Source organism: Mustela lutreola, chromosome 17 (genome assembly GCF_030435805.1).
Source record: "Mustela lutreola isolate mMusLut2 chromosome 17, mMusLut2.pri, whole genome shotgun sequence".
Lineage (NCBI taxonomy): Eukaryota > Metazoa > Chordata > Mammalia > Carnivora > Mustelidae > Mustela > Mustela lutreola.
In genome coordinates, this window is record NC_081306.1 from 36,972,988 (window position 1) to 36,986,276 (window position 13,289).

General features: G+C 50.5%; 1 protein-coding gene across 3 annotated transcripts in view; it reads left to right on the forward strand.

Annotated features, from left to right (window-relative positions):
- SDK1 (sidekick cell adhesion molecule 1) overlaps nucleotides 1-13,289 on the forward strand; it is an 867,118-nt gene that overhangs the window by 662,575 nt on the left and 191,254 nt on the right. For all 3 annotated transcript variants that reach the window (XM_059154465.1, XM_059154466.1, XM_059154467.1), the window contains exon 14: nucleotides 856-992. In XM_059154465.1, the coding sequence (XP_059010448.1) occupies nucleotides 856-992 (137 nt within the window). The remainder of the gene's footprint in view (nucleotides 1-855; nucleotides 993-13,289) is intronic.

A 13,289-nucleotide genomic window follows, 5' to 3' on the forward strand; every position in this document is an offset into this window, starting at 1 on the left:
TCAGGTTCACGTGGAACCCCTCTCCCACCACCGCCTGGAGACATTTCTAGAAGAAACCGTTACCAACAGTGGCCATGGAACAGGGTGCTGCCCACGATCCGTGAGATGGAGAGGGAAAACCCCAGCCTGGGGCCTTTTAGGATCGTCTGGCAGTGGACCCTTGGTGGCAGAAACCATGCAGCTGGATTTTGAAGCTTTGTCCGTGGTAAATCCCCGTAAACAGTTGGCGGTATTCATTTGCTCTCATTGTGTTTCCATTCTAGAGCCCTGCTGATGTGTTAGTCCCCGTTTCCAGGGCATTTATTAGTTACAGTTTTCTCCACATTCCCCTGAGTCCTTTCCCCAAACCCTGTTTGTTACCCAGCAGAAGATGGAATGAGCACAGCCCATGCCGTCGGTAGGGAGCCCTCCAGGAATTCATGCGGCGCTTCAGCTAAGGACCCCATGCGCTAGCGTCCAAAACTCTCGTGTTCAGTCTTACTTCCTAGCTTTTTCCTGGTGATGGCTTCCTGCATTTCCATTAACAGCTTCAAGTTGTAAGAACTAATTGCAGATGGAGTTTTCTCAATTAAATATTCGTACTGTATAGATACTGGCCCTCCGCACCCAACAAAAGTTAGAGTCGTCGGGGGCATAATCTCCACGGGAAGGATCAGATCAAATTTCTGGTAGAAAAAACAACACTGTGAACAAGGAAGGGTTTGGGGGGGCCGTGGGGGAGGAGCATTTGGGTTTGGGGCATATTTTATGTTCTCCATCTCCCAGGCGTTGCCCACCAGGACTGTGCAGCGTAAAGACCAGGCTAAACATGGACTCTGATGTGCGCTCTTCTCTTTTTGTTCCTTTGTGCCCAAGTGAACTGCCTCACTCACCTCAGAATCTGCTGGCCAACCTGAACTCTTCCCACAGCCACACAGTGATGCTGTCTTGGGTTCGACCATTTGATGGAAACAGCCCGGTGCTTTATTACATCGTGGAGCTGTCTGAGAACAGTAAGTAGTGAAGCTGAGTCACTGCTGTGGACAGCTGTCAGATTGCTCTCTGCACACGTGACACCCTCCACCTTTACTTCGGGCTCAGACCCCGAACGACTGGTCAAATGCTCAGATGCTTTGCTGAGTTCCAGTGAAAACCCCAGCTCTGGCTTTGGGGGAGATAGAAGGTGACCTGGGCACCCAGGAGGGATGAGAAGGAAGCCTTGGGTCTTCCCGTGAGAGGCCGGATCTGGAGGCCAAGGCGCCACAGGGAGGCCGCGCACACACCCGTTCAGCACCGTCCCCCTGCGAAAACTCGGGCTTGGGGAACAGTCTGCCTCCACCTGGGGCTGGCTGGGAGCCAAGCACAATGCTAGTTGGCGTCTTTGCATGTTTCCTCTGGCGCAGACAAGGGCTAAGTATTCCCAGGCCTGCGCCTTTTCCACCTGTTGGCCTCGGTCAGCATGTTCTGGCTTTGCTTCAGCCCTGCCGGTCCTTCCCTCCTCCCCATGGGCCATGTGACAGGCTCCCCAGCATCTCTCCTCCCTGCCACCTGCAATCTCTTCTTAGGAAGTCATGGGCATTCCTGTGATTTCAAGGGACCTCTTTTCCCTGAAAAGAGATCTTGGTCTTCAGCATCCTTGCCCGGACCTCTGGAGTGAGACACAGAGCATCATCCCTCCCCATCTCTGGTGGCCTCACGCTTCCGTGTGAGGCTGTGTGAATTCTTCAGACTGTGATTTCAAGTCCTTTTAACCCTGGCGGTCTTCACCACATTAGTGTGAGCATTCAAGTCTCGGATCCAGCCCCACGGCACCCTTGGGGAGGCCTGTGTTGCTCAGGCCGGCAGGCCAAGAAGAGTCCTTGGTTCTTTTCTCCTTTGCCCGGCCCACGCCTACGTCCCCAGCTCACCCACGCTGCTGGCTTGTGTCCTAGGATGAGCTGGTCCCTATACCCCTCTCCAGCTCTGTAGGCCCCGTTCTCTCTCACCAAGACAGCCTCTAACTTGTCCCCCTGCTTCTACTCTTCTTCTTTTCCAAAGCATTCTGCCACAAGCAGAAACATCTTAAAACATGAAGGACGTGTCCTCCCTGGATACACCCTGCAGGGCTTATTACAATGAAACCCACTGTCCGGGGTGCCTGCGGGGTGGCACCTGCCCCCGCCACTCTCCCTTTATCATGTTATCTCCCCAGTGCTCCCGCAGTCCTCCCCGGGCCTCCCCCATGGGGGAGTGAGCCAGACCACAAGGAGTTGGGCTTCTGGACTTCCGTGTCACGGGCCCATGGGTTGTCTTCTCAGGATATTGTTTTGATAAATGGGTCTCTATTCCAGGACAGCTAGGAATGGTGCCCTCTCGGGGTCCCATCACCTGAGTCAGGCTGGCAGGAGTGCACGAGGCTGGTGGGCCCTGCTCACTTCCGCCGACCCAGCTGCATGTCCCATAATGAGTAACTTCACCTTCTCTCCTAACGATCTCTCACACTTGCCCCTCGTCTCCTACAAGAGATCCTCCTTCTAATCCCCACATGCTCACGCTGCAGCAGGGCCTGTCTGACACTCATGTCCCTGCAGAGGCTGCTGAGTTGCGGGGTCAGTCACTGGCCGGGATCACAGGGCCCGTGGGAGGTGACGGCAGGTTCCCCCCGGGGCTGTCTGCCTCCACAGCCTGTGCTCTTAACGAGCGTTGGGCAGCTACAGAGACTGTCCGTGGAGCAGAGTCTCCTCCTAGCACTTCTGCTGTGGTTCTGAGATGAATACGGACCCAGGAGGGCACACGTAGGTTTCCATCTGTGCGGAGGTGAAAGGGACCCACTCCGCGAAGCTGCCTTCATTGAAGGGTGGTGGCTCCCAAGACGGTCCCCTGAGGGAGGTCCCAGGAGCAAGATGTGAGTCCCATCGCCTGGGTTTCTCAGTTTACACCCTTAGCTGTGATGGCTTGGGTTGTGAGCCCCATCTAAGAGCCAGGCATGCCCGAGGTCCTGGTCCCCATTTCCCGGGGAACCCCTGAGAGCCCACCTGGTCTCTTTTCTCAAACTCTGGGGGTTGGGTATGAATGGAACCCAGTCTGCATGTCACTGTCCATCGTGGCTTCAGCTCCACAGCTCTGGTCAAGGGGGGATAGCATCGGCATTCTTTATTAAAATAACCTTCCTGAGATGATGAGGGTTTCCTGAGGCTGCTGCGCTCATGCAGCCTGTGAGAACCTTCTGTATGGAGATGGTGGAGGCAGAAGCAGAAGTGTTGCCCTCGGGGTTCAGACAAACATGACCCCGCTGGCCATCTGTGTCCTTGAGACCAGGACCAGGCTCGCCAGTCTCTGTCTCCTCAGTCCTGACACCTGGTGGGCACCTGGCAAGTGAACCAAAACAAAGCTCTCTCTGGTCAAGTCCCTTTGTGCCACCCTCGGACTACAGTCCTAGACCCTCTCCCTTAAGACCAGTGCACCACTCTCCTCAGGTTACCAAAATAAGACATCGTTTCAAAACACCATACCTGCTGTTTTCTCGGCAGATGGCATGTGTGCTGGGTTCTTCCAGGAAGCAGACTTCCTGAGCCGTCATGCCTTCCACCGGTGCGTCCGCTCACCCAACACTAAATCCCAGCCACGCATCGGCTTCACCCCCCGCACTCTGCCAGCTGCTGGGCTGCAGGGCCGAGGTGATCCGTCTCTGCTCGTTAACAGCAGGGAGAAGGTCACACTCATCACCACATCCTGCCACATAACGAGCTCCCGCGGGAGGACTCCCTTGTGCTGTGAGACCCCGTACAAGAGGGACCAGCTGGGAGGTGAAGCAGAGAACCTTCGAAGGGGACAGGGTTATCGCATGGGCCAGGCAGAGGACGGGGCAGCCTCAGCAAAGGCCCCAAAGCATGAGCCTCGAGACTCGGCGAGAATAGCCAGCTTCGACAGACAGTGGGGAATGGGCTAGGACATTGCCAGGTGCCGTGGAAGTGTTGGCCTGGGAAAATTCTCCCTCACTCTTCGTGTCCTAGCTCAGTTATGGCTTTCCTCCCTGCTGTCCTTGACCCACACCCCCATCATGCCCAGGCGGGCTTCCTCTTTCCCTCCTTGGGGTCTCTGTACCGTTACGTAAATTATCCCTTGAGTACTTGGCACTGTGTATGATAGTTACTGGTCTACATGTGTGTCTTCCGGGGAGACTGTGAACCCCATAAGGGCGGGCCAAGCCCGATTCTCCCTGTACCTGTGACAGCCGGCAGAGAGCCTGGCATACACGGGTCCTCTCTGTGGCCGTTCAGTCGCTTCACATGCCTGCAGGTCTGAGGGTCTAAGAACATCATTAGTCCCTCATTAGTGTCTGTCTCTCCTGACTGGAACTTTCTGGAGCTGGCTCCAACTCCCATCTGTTTTTCCTAGAGAGACTGTGATATGGAAGAGTCCAGAGTGATCTACACTCTTACTATTACTGCTCAAAATATTATTACATGAAGAACCTAGAGTGGAAAGATGTGCTTATCTGTGTGCTGATTCTGATTTCTACTGTGCAAAATACTTCTGTGGGCTTTGCCGAAACAGTTCACAGCCTTGCCGGTTGCATAGTGGGCCTTGTTTCTGCCATGGCAAAAGGAAGACCTGCACTGTCTCCTGAGCCAAGGATCTGGTTTTTATTTTTACTAGGAAGCAATGCCCTTAAGAAACAGCTGAACATGCTGGCTAATTATGGTCAGAAAGAACAGCTTAGCAGCAATACACTAAAATGGAAATTGTATCTGGCCTACGTTCTGCACTGTGCCAGCAGACGACTCTAAATAACTCCATCCACCCGGCTACTCGGGCCACTCTCTGCAGCCAGCTCCTCCTCACAGGCCGATCAGCATGCCGTTCTCCTGGAAACCGTGGCTCCTGCAGGGGCCAAACTGGCATGGTTCTGTGGTGGCGGCAGGCCCTTAGCAACACCTGCCCTCGCCACACGCCAGCCATTACCAGAGGGCCTCTCCAGAGCTTTCATGAAGCAGAACTCTGCAGCTTCCGCTGAGCCTTTGTCTGTGCACTTGCCTAGAGTCAAAACCCTCCACGGAGAGCACACTGGGCCTCGCGGGCACCCAGAGGACTGCCTCTCTGTGGGGTGTGATCATTCTCCTCACTGAATGAGGGTTCAAAGAGGCCAGCAGCGTCTGAAGGCCTGGTTCAAGGTACCTGCCGGGCAGGGCTGAGAGCACACGGGGTCTGCAGGCAAGGGGACCCTGGGGGTCCTGGGTTAAGAGAGCCTCATAGCAAGGATGCAGTGAACTGGTCGAGAATTCTGGTGAACAGCTAGAGCATTTGGCCCAGTCTCTTAAGTGCTTGTTGAGTTGGATCAAGAATAATCTTTCTTTGAGATGATTATGATAACAAGGCAGGAGACTGCCAGAAGAAACTGTGAGGGCTTTGAAGTGGACTCAGAGACAGATCAAACCCACATTACCAGGCGTCTCATCCGGCAGCCTTCGGGGCTGGCTGTCTCTAGATGCCCACACTTTCCATTGCTTTCAAGCTGTTCCACAGCTCCGTGGCTCGGACAGAACTGAAGGGTAATGAGAATAATTCTCATCCATAGAAATGCAAATAAATCATGTCTGGGTTATAAGTGGGTCTTGCAGTAACCGGTTATCACTCTGTAGACATTAACCGGGTTTGCATCTATATGCGAATTCATTTGGAGTGTGCACTTCGAATTCACTTTTCATCCTGTTGGAGCACCTTACTGGTTCCATCCTGAATTAATGAGCTGCCTAAAATCTTTAGCATGTGTTCGTTTTGTATTTGGATGAGAGCCGTAATTTTACCTTTTTTAAAAAAAAAAATGTATCCTTTCAGACGCGTGAGTTGGCCTCATACAGTATGAGAATCACAGGTACTCATCGAATGAGCTTTCGCGATAACCCTGATCTTTGGGAGAGGCGAACCTTGTTTTAATCTAATCCTCAAACTGAGCCCTTTGCATGTGGTCCCTGAGCTGCGCTAAGGCATTTATTCCACTGCTGAAATAGAAGAGTTGAGGTCTTTCTCCAGCTGGAAAGATTGTCTCTTTCCTATGAATTTTTTTTTTTACACCGTAGCGCACGTCTCCCCATGAGCAGTCACGGGGAACAAGCACCTTTATGCAGAGCCCGGAGCTTCATTCTTCCCTTCCCTTTTTTTTAATAGAGCCAGGTGTTCACAGTTGTGGTTTTGCCATCACGTCTTACAATACTTGAATTTAATTAAAATATAAGGTAACTTTGTAATTGTTACTATTGAAAGGCATGCACACTAATAGAAATCTAGAGCTTACTTGAAGTACAGTGACTGACAGCAATCACGACAGTCCCTTGTGAGATGAAAGCCAGCCCCTCTGTCCCAGGTCCTCCAGGAATTAATGCCTGATGCCCTCTGTCTTCCAGTTCTCCTTCCCTCCTGACTCTTTCTGCTTCACGAAAATCCCTCCTCCTCCTCCCAGCCCTACCCTCCTCTTTTCTCTGCAGAGACCAGAGCCTCCTGGTCCTGAAGGGCAGATGCAGGGAGCGGTTATGGTCCTCCCCAACAGCTGTGCAGCCCGTGCCCTTGATCTCCCGCCACCCAGAGCAACTTGTTCCGTTGACTTGACTCCTGCCTCCTTCTGGCTTCCTAGCCCTTCTTCTCCCGATCCTCTGGCCATTCCTGTGACTTGTCTGGAGACCTCCTTTCCTCTTCTCCCCTACAATGTCGACATTCCTTTCTTTCCTTGCTCAGCTCATGGGTCTTCACCTCCTCTCCCCCCCCCCCCCCCGCTAGTGGCCCCGTGCCACCACAGCTCACCTGTTGCCAGGGGGCTGTCCCCTAAAATGTGTTTGTGACCTAGACCTCGGCCCTGGACCCCAGATTCACGTGACCAAATGTCCCCCAGACATCCTTGCCCAGCTGTCCAATGGGCTCAGCAAACTCATACTGTCAGAACTCATCATGTTTCCCCCACAGTTGCTCCTTCTCAAGTTAAACAAACATCGTTTTGACTCTGTTCCCCACAGATAGTAAGGTTCACCTCATAAATGTTTCTCCAACCCATTGCCCCCTCTGTTCCTGCAGCCTCTGTCCCTGACTAGTTTTCACCCCATCAGACAAGCCGTTCCAGTTCGCTTCCTCAAGTGTGCCCTCCCCGGGGCCATCAGCGGGAGCCCTCGAAATTCACATGTGCCCAAGTGAAGCCCCTGCTAGAAACCTTTCAGAGGTCCCTCAGAGAAGGGGCTGCAGCGGGGCTGGCTATGTACTCTGCTCCCCCAGAGTATACAGGGCTCTGCACGGCCTGGAGACTGATCCCTAGGCCATCTTCTGGCCACACAACCAGCCGTGATTCCACCAGAGACCTTTCATTGCTTAAAGAATAGATTCTAGGCTGATGAGCGTGATATACAGAGCCCTTCGTCACCCAGCTGCCACCTGCCTCTCCAGACTTACCTCCAGCCACTCACTACTTTGCCCATTAGCTTTAGCAACAAGGCACGGCCCGTGGATCCTTGCACCCGCCAATATCCAAGGCTACGGGATTTCTCTCCCCACTCCTGCCACTCTGTCTCTAGTCAACTCCTTGTAGCATCTCCTCTGAGCAGTGTCCCCTGTCTCCCCTTCCAGGGAACACTGTTCCCAGGGTTTGCTCTCGGAGGGAGGGGGTGCTGTCCCAGGTCTCCCTGTCCGGGGTGGGCACTGTTCTAGAGCCTCTCTGGAGAGGGGGGGACTCTCTCCAGGTCTTCTCCTCTGGGGGGCACTATTCTAGATCTTCTGAGGAGGGGGCACTGTTTCCAGGCTCCTGCTCTGGGGGAAGCTGTCCCAGGCCTGCTCTAGGATGGGGAGCACCGTTCCAGGTCACCTGCTCCAATGGTGCTGAATTACCCTGGCAGCAAACCAGGCCCTGAGGGCACAGCGAAGGCAGGGCACCAACAAATGAAAATACCTAGAAGGAAACTTGTAAGAATATTTTTCCTCCTCCCAAGCTTGCAAAGATACTCTCCTATGTCTGCGTTCGGAAGATTTTTACTTTGCATTTCTTTGATTAGTGGTCCTGCTGAACACATTTTTCCAAGTTCCTTGGCTTTCTGTATTTCCTCTCTATGATCTGTCTGTTTCTTTTCCTCTGCTTTTGTATCAGAGCCTTAGGGTTTTTTCTGTCCTATATGACACATATTCTTTCAGTTTGCTTTTTACTCTTAATTTTTATGTATTACTTTCTGACATACGGAAGTATTTGATTTTTACATAGTTAAATCTGTTAATATTTTCCTCTGTGATTTCTTTCATTACTTGTATATTTGGTTGGATAGTTCAACACAAGCATAAAATACAGGTTCTTGTAAGTTTTCTTCTTGTTTTTAAAGCTTTACTTTTTTATATATTTAACTCTTAAATTCATCTGGAATTTAGATGGAAACCCTGACATGTGATTTTTATTTTTTTCCAAATGACATTCATTTTCCCAACAAAATTCCATGACTATTCCATTTATTTATGGATTTTTTTTCCCTTTTTTATGTATGAAGAGGACCTATTTCTATAAAGGTCTGTTTGGGGTTTATTTGGACCCATTCATTAATCGTCTGTTTTTCTGCCTGGTCTCTATTTTAATTGTTTTGGTTCTGAAATGTGTTTTAATAACTGATAAAGCAATTTCCTTCATCTTTTAGTAATTTTGCTGTTCTTGGGGTGCCTGGGTGGCTCAGGGGGTTAAAGCCTCTGCCTTTAGCTCATGTCATCATCTCAGGGTCCTGGGATTGAGCTCTCTGCTCAGCAGAGATCCTGCTTCCCGCTCTCCCTTTGCCTGCCTCTCTGCCTACTTGTGATCTCTCTCTCTCTGTGTCAAATAAATAAAAATCTTTTTTAAAAGAAGAATTTTGCTAGTTCTTGTCACCTGTTTATTCTTCTGAAAAAAAAATTGGAATTATTTTGTCAGCTTTCAAAAATAGTTCCATTGACTTTTGTTAGTGATGTTAAACCTATCATGAGTTTTATGAGAGCTGACTTCTTGGAGATTCTGTCTTTCCACCTAGAAAATAACCTGTTTCTCCATTTCATTAGCTCCTTTTTTATATCATGTAGGGAAGCTTGCTGGCTTACACCACAGGCTCTGTACTTCTGTGTGAAAGTTGTGCCAAGATTCTGTTCTGTTGCTACTACGAATAGATTTTCCCTCTATTCCATCTTGGAGGTAGCTCACATTGTTGGGATACTGCAATAGTCCTGATGTTCGAGTGTTTGTCTTCTGTCTAGCCACTTTCCATATTTTCTTATTATTCTAATGATTTTCCAGTTGATCCTCTTAAGTTTTCAAGGTAGACAGTCACATCTACTCCAAATAATAAGGACTTGTTTTTTCCTTTTTTCTTTTTTAATCTTACAGGGTTGGCCAGAATAATTTAAAAGAATAATCAGCCTAGTAGCGAGTCTCTTGTTCATCCTCTGATCTCAGTGGAATGTCTGCCAGGGGTTTACTGCTACTACATATGATAGTGATCTTCTGTTGCATACTGGTAAATAATTCGCATATCTTGAAATGCAGAGATCTTAAGTGACTTTTTACAAATACACGTACACCACATAGCTCCTACCTCAAGTAAGGTACAAAATGTTTCCACCTGCTGGGCGGCTCCCCTGTGGCCCTTCTCAGTCCGTCCTCCTTCTGCAAGGACCAGCACTCAGCAGGCCTCATTCCCCTGCAGCCTTTTCCTGCTCATATAAATGAACAGGATCTTGATTTGAAACAATTCTTCATGATCTAGTACATTCTTCCTATTCACGGTTCTTATGATTTTTAAAATATCTTTATGGAAATTTCTTCTGTCGAGCCAGTTATTCCTAAAATAGCAATATTCCATGTAACAATAGCCTACAACTTCCTCTTATGAACGTCCTCGGCTTCATAGCCCTGAGGTAAATTCCTAAGGTCCTGCCCTCCACAGTTAAAAGGTGACACGCCAAGGGCCTTGGTCCCCATCATGATGCCAGGGTCTTGAGCCTCACACTCCAAATTAAGGTATTTTCCCTTAACTTCGAAAGGAACACTATCTTCCACAAGTTAATGCCATACTCGTTTCTAGGCCGGAGGGATCTGCACGGTGGGTGTCTCACCGAGACAATGCCTGTCTCTCTCTGGTGACTTAGCAGCTTTCTTTTCAAACTCTGCTGTCCAGCATATCACTTTTCTCTTTGGCCTCCAGGAAACCCAGAGCAGTCGGAACTGAGTGCTTAGCTGGACTACCTCCTAGGAGCTCAGCACTGTCCTCTCCTCCTTAATGATTTTGGGTTTATTTTTTATTTGGGGGTTTATTTATTTTTCATTTTCATTTTGTATCCAATATTATATGTATTTTCACTTCAGATGTTGAAATGTTTTTTAAAAGCTTCTGTGTGTATGTGTGTGTGTGTGTGCATATACACACTCGCACATGCACATGCAGAGACCAAGGGAGACCAGACCACAGTTCTGATCCCCAGAGGGCCATACAAGGTCACGGAGTGATGCCGTGAGAACCAACTTGAACCTGGCAGATGGACCCGGCAGGGTGTGTGGGCAGCTCTGTCCTGGTGTGAGGGACAGAGGCAGCTGGAGCGAGCAGGAAGGTTGCTCATTCTGAATTGGTGATTGAAGCTCCTGGAAGGAAGGGTGCTGAAGACCCCTGGGAGGCCAGGGGCTGGGCCTGGGATCTTCGAGCCCACTAAGGGGCGTTGTCCTGGGCGGGTCATCAGCTAACCTGGCTGGAGCATGCCAAGTCCCAGGGGATGTTTTGGGCTCCGGGGGGCACTTTCCCCAAGCCTGTGTCTTCTTGGGCACAGGACAGTGCCATGGCCTCAGCTTTCTCAAGCAGGGCACTTTCTGCCTATGACCAGTTTCTGGGGGGCATTCTCCGGGGCTTAGAATCTTTGGGGAGGCAGGAGGGCTCCCTTGTCCTTCACAGGGATAACTCTAAGCTGTGTGGCTCAGCTCTTTGTTCTGCGGTCCCAGAGTCCTCTCAGCCAGCGCCCAGCAGCTGCACCCCGCTCCCCATGAGCTCGTTTGCTCCCAAGTGCAATCCACTCCCGCCTGGCTCTGCACCGCGTGTTCGACTTCTTCATCCCGGCTTGCTATTATGTGCTTTAAAGCTGACAGGCTTTGCGCTGTTTTGCTTGCCAAAATTGCAGAGACTTTGTTCTTTATGCTTCCAATCGTTTTAATGCTGTCTTTGAAACATAGCTCACGCAGGTATCTACTAATAGCCTCAGAGTTGTTAGGAAGTATTTTATGTCTCAGCTCATTTTTCTTGGGGCTTTTGCATATTGAACCTCACATTAATGGCATTTGCTCCAATTTTAAAATCCGTGCGGGAAGACAGAGTTGTGTCACCGACACTCATTGTGGTTCTCTTGCTGTGCGTTGGGCCCAGAGAGGGGCTGAGGTGGGGAGCTGGGGGTTCTCGCCCTCTCCACTCCCTGCCCTCCAGGAAGATGTCGGGGGGGGGGGGGCGCTGCTGCAGCCCTTGCTGGGGCGCCCCTGTGGCAGGCCCTTTCAAGCCTGTTGCATACACTGCTATGACTGCTTGGTGCTAATGCAGAGAGGGCCGCCTGCTTCCAGCCAGCCAAAGTTCGAGCTCTCCAAGGTCCGACCCATTGCGTGGGCACACCGCCACCATCATGATGTGGCTGCTGCCCACAGCCCCGTTCCCCTCTGGTTCTGAAATTATCCAATCCCTGTTCCCAACCCCCTGACTTCTCTCCACCTCTCTGAAGCAGATGGCTTCTCCAGCTCAGCACCCGTGTCCTGTCTGGGAGCGCATATCCCCTTGCAGCCTAAGCCTTGGCCTCATCTGAGGTCTCACCCACAGTGCATAGGTTCCAGTCCCTTGGATGTGAAGAGCATAATGTCCCAAAGCCCATTCCTGGCGTTGCTTTGGCTGCTTTCTGTAGTGGGGGCAGGGAGGCTCACTTAGTTCCCAGATGCTCAGTGCTTTCATTCTCGACCTTGAAGGCCACACTTGGGGCCTCTTTCCTCTGGCTCTGCACACTTTTTGTTGCTCTGATGATATCTCCAGCAGAGAAAGCTCTCCCTAAGTGGGGGGCACCATACTTTAACTGTCTGCTTCTTGGCCCCTTGTCTTAGGAGAGAGCCCCTGCTGCCTCCCCACTTCCAGGTCAGGGAGTTCCCTGACACAGGTTTCTCTGGTGGCCTCCGCCACACCCTGCAGGTTGTGACCATCCATCCCATGACTCAGGCCTCAGGCTTCTTTCCCAGGGTTGCCGTGAGCAGGTCCGAGTCACAGAATCCTTCCAAACTTGTGCTTCAGTGCACTTTCTAGATATGTGTGATGGCTCCGTGGCGTCCTGTCCGTCCCAATGACCTTGTTGTCTCGTGTCACAAGCATGGCCCATCCTCCCAATGTGCCTTCCACCCGCCGAGCAGGACACTGCAGCGCAACTACAAAGTCAAGGCCTCTCAGTCTTGTAACACTTTCTTTTGTTTTGTTTTTTAATTTATTTACTTATTTATTTTTAATTTTTATTTATTTATTTTTTAATTTCTTTTCAGTGTTCCAGAATTCATTGTTTATGCACCATACCCAGTGCTCCGTGCAATACGTGTCCTTCACCATACCCCCCACCAGGCTCACCCAACCTCCTACCCCCCTCCCCTCCAAAACCCTCAGTTAGTTCCTCAGAGTCCACAGTCTCCCCCTCCAATTTCCCTCAACTCCCTTCTCCTCTCCATCTCCCGGTGTCTTCCATGTTATTCCTATGCTCCACAAATAAGCAAAACCATATGATAATTGACTTTCTCTGCTTGACTTATTTCACTCAACATAATTTTTTCCAGTCTTGTCCATGTTGATACAAAAGTTGCGTGTTCATCCTTTCTGATGGAGGCAAAATATTCCATAGTATATATGGACCATATCTTCTGTATCCATTCGTCCATAACACTTTGTAACCAGAGTCGTCTTTACCCTTTGCAGAACTCGTTTTTTTGTTTTTTTTTTTAAGATTTAATTTATTTGACAGAGAGAGATCACAAGTAGAGAGAGAGAGGAAGGAGCAGGCTCCCTGCCTAGCAGAGAGCCTGATGCAGGACTCAATCCCGAGACCCTAAGATTATGACCTGAGCTGAAGGCAGAGGCTTAACCCACTGAGCCACCCAGGCAGCCCGCAGAACTAGTTTTTATCTGTGCTTCTCTTGGAATGTCCTGTCGAGCTTTGAATGAGCCAAGAGACACCGTTCTGTAGTGCCCGCTGAGCTTGCCTCTGAGTCCCCTCTCCAGCCTGTCGCAGACAAGGAGCTTGGGGCAGGGATTGACTCTTGGTCTGAGCAGCCAAGCCATACAGAGGTTGTCTGGGCC